At 37.8% G+C, this 7,553-nt stretch overlaps 1 protein-coding gene across 1 annotated transcript; it reads left to right on the forward strand.

The window, feature by feature from the left end:
* The first annotated feature begins 2,480 nt into the window (after positions 1 to 2,480).
* Positions 2,481 to 7,190, forward strand: yipf4 (Yip1 domain family, member 4). Its single transcript, XM_015050502.1, has 6 exons — positions 2,481 to 2,756; positions 4,032 to 4,185; positions 4,656 to 4,827; positions 5,417 to 5,494; positions 5,610 to 5,723; positions 6,376 to 7,190. The coding sequence occupies exons 1-6, from the start codon at positions 2,699 to 2,701 to the stop codon at positions 6,511 to 6,513; spliced, it is 714 nt and encodes a 237-aa protein (XP_014905988.1). The 5' UTR covers positions 2,481 to 2,698; the 3' UTR covers positions 6,514 to 7,190.
* The last annotated feature ends 363 nt before the right edge of the window (positions 7,191 to 7,553 follow it).

The raw sequence follows: 7,553 nt of genomic DNA on the forward strand, positions 1-7,553 counted from the left end.
GTGGATATGGAATGGAGAACATGGGGTAAGGTTTGGCTGGATGAAGTGGTCTGCAAAACATGACCACGTACCACATTATCTGTTTGCTCAGTGATATAACATGATGTATCCCAGATCTGCAGCCAAGGATTTCCAATAAAGTAAACATAAGATTTGAAAAAAAACTCTTCCCAAACTTTCCCAAAACAGAAATGGACACCAAAGACAGATTATTTCAGAAGACAGAAACACAGATTATTCTAGACAAAACTAAGAACTGACACTTTAAAAGTTATTATTATAGTAGAAAATATTACCGGTACATGGAAAAATCCCAACTTTAGGAAAACTGAGGATTCGCTGACCCACAAAGAGTGGAGTACTTTAGGAGGAAATTCAGAGATGGAGAGCAGAGATAAGGGGCAGACAATCAAGAGTGATTTCATGTATCAATCATTTGATACATGAAAGCACAGATGATACTTGTATCAGCTGTTCTGATACATGTATCACACTGGACCATCACTCTGGCCATCTGCAAACTGTCCCATCACTCATTGGGAGTCATCATCCAACTGTAAACGAGTGATTGTTGACTGCAGCTGGATTGTGTTTGTTCTTCCTGTTAGAGTCCTGTGAACTCACCATCAATACAAATACAGTGAACAGAAAACTCAAACTGTCTGACAGCAACAGGAAGATAATATTCGTGGAAGAGCTCCTGTCATATCCGGATCACGCAGATATATTTGATTACTGGCCTCAGCTGCTGTGCAGAACTGGCCTGACTGGTTGCTGTTACTGGGGATGGAGTGGAGAGGATACATTTGTATTTCAGTGAGCTATGGAGGAATCAGTCGGAAAGGAGACGGTCATGATTGTGTGTTTGGGCTGAACACTCAAACCTGGAGTCTAGAGTGTTCTGATGTTATGCTTTCTGTCACAATAACAGAAAAGGACCCATCTCCTCCTCCTCAGTTTCTAACAGACCAGCAGCGGATATGGACTGTCTTGCTGGCATACTGTCCTTCTACAGAGTCTCTGACTCACTGGTTCACCTGCACACATTTAACACTGCATTCACTGAACCTCTGTATCCAGGATTTAAAATCTGGTCCTGTGGTTGCAACAACACCAACAAGTGGCCACATTTGAATACTGCAAGTTTAGTCAACAGATTACAATGGATGAGTGTTTAGAAAACAAACAAACAAACAAACAACCCCCACTCCCCGGAAATTATTAATAGCAAGAAAAAATCAAGAAAAAAATCTAGTGTTGTAGCTTAGTTGGCATGGTGAACAAGTTTTCATTGGCACAATTTTAGCACTGTCATCTTTTCTAACTTCTTAGAAAATGAAGCAATATTTATTTTTATTTTGACAGAGATAGTTTGCATTAAAAAAAAAATCTCCATTCAATGTAAAGTTATATTGGTGTAAACTGACCATTTTTTTCTATAGACAGACTGTCACATGAAGCATGAATTGGTCACCATCTAAGTTTTCTCCAACCTTCAATTTGTCAGCAAAATTCTTAAAAAAAAAAAAAAACAATGTTTCAACAGTTAAATATCTTCCTTCCGCAACCAATCACTTTGGTTGCGGAACCAACCAAAGTGGCTGAGACTGTTTTCGTCAAAGTGTTCAATAACATCCACATAAATACAGACTGTGGAAGAACCACAGTGCTGGTTTGGTTGACCCTCAGTGGAACTTTTGACACTGTTCACCACAACATATTGTTGAAACAATTGGAGAGTTGGGTAGGACTCTCTGGTCCAGTACTTGGTTGGTAAAAGGTTTGAATCTTACATCAAGAACAGGGATTTCTTTGTTTCAATAGGTAACTTTTCATCAAAGTGGACAGAGAGCTTAATCCTGGGTGCCCTCCTATTAAATATCTGTAATGCTCCCACTAGTTTAGGTCGTAACAGGTAAAGACTAGCTATCATACCTACACAGATGATCACAGCTCTACATCATGGTGTCACCAGGTGATTCTTAACCCATCCATACAATGTACAGATTTTTAGAACAAATCAGTGCATGGTTGTGCTATAACTTTCTCCAGCTGAACAGAAACACAAGTTATCTTTGGACCTAAAGAGGAATGGTCTAGACTAGAGTAAGCACAGTGATGGGCTCAGACCTGAATCTCCAGAGCCACATAAACACAGTTACAAAGTCAGCCTTCTATTACCTGAAGAACATTTCCAGGATTAAAGGCAAGATACAGAGAAACTAATCCATGTGTTTATGTTTAGTCACTTTGATTACTGCAACAGTGTCCTCACAAGTTTGGATAAAAAATCAATTACAGCTGATCCGCTGCTCACGTTCTCACAAAAACCAGGAAGGTAGAGCACATCACCCCAGTTCTAATGTCATACACTGGCTCCCTGGAACTCAGAAAATATACTTTAAAATACTGCTGTTAGTTTATAAATCTTGGGTTTTCATGCAGCATTTCGCATTTCCCAGCACGAGAAGATGACGTGAACGCATCGTACGACGTGTCTGGTTTCCAGCTTCCTTCGCACTTCCGGTTTCTTTCCCCACAGTGAGACAGAAAGCAAACAAAATGCGTTAGTTAAACTTTACAGTTGAGCTGTGGCTAGTGACAGCTTTATTTCCGTGACACAGTATATTTTACCTACCGCTTAATTAAATGTCTTTGTCCTGGACTTCATAGGTGAGGCTTTAATAGGATAGTAACCATGCAGTTCTCTCCCACCAACGGAGATTTCACGTTCGTCTCCTCTTCAGAAGCTGAAGGTATGCTAATTGCTGCAGCGCAAAGCTAGCAGGCCCCAAAGAGTGATACAGTACATGTCCAGCAGCAGTCTACTTATTTCGCTCTGTTTTATGTAGACTATTGCAGCGAAAATCATTCGCTGGTTTCCTCTGGTACTTGTATCAGAATGTTTTTATATGTGGAAGCTTTGTTAGACACATATAGGACAGAAGGAAAACATGTAGGTAACAAAGAGCCTGACATGATATTTAGTTGTATATTGTTTATGTTAACACTCCATTAAAAGGGGGCTTTTCGTGGCTGCTTGGAGCCATATAGTTCTGGCTCTGTCGACTCAAATCTAACTTCCACTTGTTTACCTATCGCTTAGTGACGGGATGAATTTCCGGTTTAGCTAGCGTCTTATATTAGGGTTCAGGAGTCATAAATAAATTACTGTTCTTTAAAAATAAATCTTAAAAATATATGTGTAAAAGGAGAAAAAATATATGAAAGACAAATGAGAACCAAATAAATTTTCTGTGCTCAGATTTAATTTATTTAAGCAAATTTCTTTTGTAATGCCTGTTTCCGTGTTTATTTTTCCTTCAGTAGTTGTTTCAGCTAATGGAAGCAACTAAATTTGTGCGCACTGCGCAGATCTAATTTATACCAGCAATTTCTTTTGTAATGCTGCATATTTCCGTGTTTATTTTCCTCCACTAGTTGTTTCAGCAAAGTGGCGTTTCACAGAGCGCCATTCTGAAGAAACCTTAGATAAGATTTTTCCACAATGCCACGTTCCTCCTTCAGTCCCAGTTCATTCCATACTGTGACTCGGGCACAAATGAGAGAGATGATGTAAATTATGTTCTTAATGTCAGGACACTAGCACATGGACCTTCAGCAATGCCCAGTAAACTAAGTATTAAGCTAAACTGATCATAACTTGTCTATGTGGATTAAAAGCATCTTTGTCTTTTCCAGTTTGACATACATCTTTGCAAAGGATCTGAAATGGTAGATTAAAAAACAACACCACTAAACAAAAGCGGTATTATAACCTAAATTATATTTTGAATACTTTAGAATTTTTCGAATAGAAAAAAATTCACAGTAAAAGCCAACTACTGGATTTTATAATAATAATATGTTATATTATCATCTGAACACCTGGTTGTTTAGCTTTTCCTTCCTACCCATTTACATTGATTGTGTTTAATTTAGAAATATCACGTTTTTGTTCCACATTCTGCTGCTGCTTTTATTGTTTATAAAAGGTACCGTCAGTCTGAAATCATCTATGTGATCCACAGACCTCAGTGGAACCATCAGCGCCCCTGATGTTAAACTGAACATGGCCAGTGAAGGAGGCAGGGATCCATACGCCACCACCTTCCTGAGGCAGCGAGGCTACGGCTGGCTGCTAGAAGTGGAAGAAGATGACAATGAGGAGAGCAAGCCTCTTCTGTAAGAGTGTATTTTAGGTAGTCTTAGAATTTGTAGCAAATAAGTTTGGGGGAAAAAGACAAATCTGTTATTTCAAGAAGTGTCGATGCTGCCTTGTTATAAGTAGGCCATTCTTTTTTTATTGAGCATGGTTGGATGTTCTTTTAGAAATTTTTTAATTGTTATTTGATTTTTACATTCTGAAGGAAAGGGCTGCTTGTATTAGTTCCTTTCATTATTCATTCAATAATGAACAGATTGTTTACATCTGACGCCATGCATCAGGTACCAGAAGGAAGGAATTATTGATCTATTGTTGAATTATTTTTCCTACTTTACACCTCAGTGTGAGAAAGACCAGGTAATGCCAATTTAAATTTGACTGAAGCATGGTTATTTACATTGTATTCCTGTTTGTTACATGAATCTGACCTTCAGCCAGTGTCAGGGCAAATATTCAATTATCCTTGTCTCATCTCCTGTGTGAGCAGGGAGGAGCTGGACATTGACCTGAAGGACATCTACTATAAGGTCCGCTGCGTGCTGATGCCCATGCCGTCTCTAGGTTACAACCGACAAGTAGTTCGAGACAACCCAGATTTCTGGGGCCCTCTGGCTGTTGTGCTCCTTTTCTCCATGATCTCAATCTACGGGCAGTTCAGGGTGAGCAGAATACGGATGAACACAACTGGTTGCTCGGGATGATTACTTGAAGCATCATCTGTTTACACTAGTGATAATTTCCTGTGTTGAGTGGGGTAAACCCTAGACCACTCCTACACAGGCACAAGACAAGCAAAAGAAATAGCCAGTTATCATATTGTAATGTTCTGTTCCTTTAAATAAAGTCTTAAAACCCACCTGTTTGGAGTTGCTTTTGAACTATAATATGTGGAACGTTGACCGATATATTAGACGTTAATGATGATTTTGATGATGGCACTAATCAAAATGTAACGTTTGTCACTGGTTTCTCAACTGTTGAGTATATGTTATTTTTATAGCTTTGTATTTTTATGTTTTTATGATGTAAAGCACTTTTAACTGCCTTGTTGCTGAAATCTCCTATTCAAATAAACTTGATTGATTGTTAAGAGGGCAATGGGCGTGCACATGGGAGAAAACTTGGTCATGGAGGATTCACATGGGTTATTCCCCAGTTTTTGAAAGCAAGATCAAAATAAAGCATTCTGGGGTCAAAGGTCATTGTCCAAGCTTTAACTTTGGACTGTGTTGTCTCTTACACATGTAGGTTGTATCTTGGATCATCACCATCTGGATATTCGGATCACTTACCATCTTCCTGCTTGCTCGTGTCCTTGGTGGTGAGGTAGGTCCCGCCCCCATCACAACACAACCACAACCAATCAGCGAGTTTTAAGTTCTCTTTATTTGCCAAAATAAGGTTGTTGTTTTTCTGAGCACTCTTTTTGTCTCCTGTGTAGGTTTCTTATGGCCAAGTTCTTGGAGTGATTGGATATTCTCTTCTTCCTCTCATTGTCATAACCCCTCTGCTTTTAGTGATTGGAGGGTTTGAAGTGGTGTCCACGTTAGCCAAAGTAAGTTCTATTTTATTAAAGACTGTTAATCACACTGTTAATTGGATTTTTTTTTTTTTTTTTTTTACCATTTTAATCTATTTAGACGTATCAGTGGATCGATTTTCCTCTATTTAACTTGGAGCATTTCTCCACTTCAGAAACCATTCTTTAACTGAAGAATGTAAATCTAGCCCGACAGATGGGCTATTTAAACAGTTTAAACATCAAGCTGGAAAAATACTGTGAGGATTGAAGATTATTTTAGACTGACAATTATAATGCAATCCTTGAAGAAGTCCTATCCATCAAAGGAAGGTTGTTAAATCCTTCATTGTCTTGTGCCACTGCTGTTGTGGCTTTAAATGGTGAAACAAACCATTTAGAGGTTTTCATTTTGAGTAAGAACATTTGATTCTATGCTGAGCTTATCCAACACTGCATAGGCAAACTTATGTTTTACATAAATAGGATTTGGGAGATTTGCACCATAAATAGGATGTTTGATGTCAGTTAAGGAAGAGGCCAACTTTTTTCCATGAATATAATCCTTACACATATTGTTGATAAATGAGTTTGATCTTAAGCACTGTAGAAACTGTTATATTGTTGGGTTCTTAATCTGGTAGTGATTACTTCAAAGTGATGTTCTTGTCATGTGTTTCCTTTCCAGCTCTTTGGTGTGTTCTGGGCTGCCTACAGTGCTGCTTCACTCCTCGTCGGAGATGAATTTAAAACTAAGAAGCCCCTTCTCATATATCCCATTTTCCTATTGTATATCTACTTCCTGTCACTGTATACTGGTGTGTGACTGGATGAGTCAGAACTACAGACCTTATGGCCATGGACAGTGACCCTGAGTCATGTTGGGGGCATCAAACAACTAAACCCAGGAGGTCTTTTCTTTTTTTAAGACGTATTTGTTTTTGTTTTTTGTTTTTTTTTAACTCTGTACAATTCTAGGCAGTGAGGACATTGGGAATATGACTGTAAATAGTTTTGCCCTTTTCTTTGTTCAATAAAATGAATCAGATTTTGCAGCTTGTACCTTGTTCTGCAGGTGTCTATATCATAGGTGCTCTACTGTCCCCATATGCCTGGAGTTGGTTGTAGTTTGTGAATCTGGACATCATTTCCTGGATTATAACCTTTTTAGTCAATCCACTCAATGTTTAACAAATATTTTTGTGCATACAGTGCGGTGGAGGAAAAGACGAGTAAGAGACTGCAAAACTGTAGATTCCTCACTAATATACACTCTGTTCTGTTATGGCAAACGTCCATTAATGAGGTGCCTTGTTTTTTCTTTGTCAACTCTATCAAAATAGAAAATCACCTTACAAATAGTTACAGAAAAGAAATGGGTACTTTGTGAATTAATCATCTTGTATTTGTTGACTGGTCTCTAAGTTATTTATGCTAAACAACTAACATTCCTTTCAGAAACTAAAGAAAAATTTTAAATAAATGAATGAAATTGTTGTAAAATATGGCAGTTCTGTAGTTATTAAATAAAATAGAAAATGATCACTGAAGCATATGACATTTCTAAAACATACTTTGTGATATGGAGGAAACAGTTTAAGAGATTCTCAGTTCCCTACTATATCAATTTGCTCATAATGTAGTAAAATGTGCTCCAGGTTAGACTGGTTTATAATGAAATGTACTTTAAAACAGATGAAAGACATTGTTAGCACACAATAATACACAAATAATTATTGCTAGATTACGTGTCAGTTTTTGGGGACACACACAGCATAAGTAGATAGAAAAATGAAGTAATGTTTGAGGGAATTATAAAAAAAAATGGGATTTCCAAGAACTAAATGTAGAGATAAAAATGAATTT

This window comes from Poecilia latipinna, unplaced genomic scaffold (genome assembly GCF_001443285.1).
Source record: "Poecilia latipinna isolate Pla-1442-1.1 unplaced genomic scaffold, P_latipinna-1.0 Scaffold995, whole genome shotgun sequence".
NCBI lineage: Eukaryota > Metazoa > Chordata > Actinopteri > Cyprinodontiformes > Poeciliidae > Poecilia > Poecilia latipinna.

What these genes read in the sequence shown, in the direction of transcription:
- yipf4 (XM_015050502.1), top strand. Translation starts at nt 2,699, where the DNA reads ATGCAGTTCTCTCCCACCAACGGAGATTTCACGTTCGTCTCCTCTTCA. An exon ending in CAATCTACGGGCAGTTCAGG is followed by an intron (nt 4,828 to 5,416) that starts GTGAGCAGAATA and finishes TTACACATGTAG; the next exon opens with GTTGTATCTTGGATCATCAC. An exon ending in TGGTGTCCACGTTAGCCAAA is followed by an intron (nt 5,724 to 6,375) that starts GTAAGTTCTATT and finishes TTTCCTTTCCAG; the next exon opens with CTCTTTGGTGTGTTCTGGGC.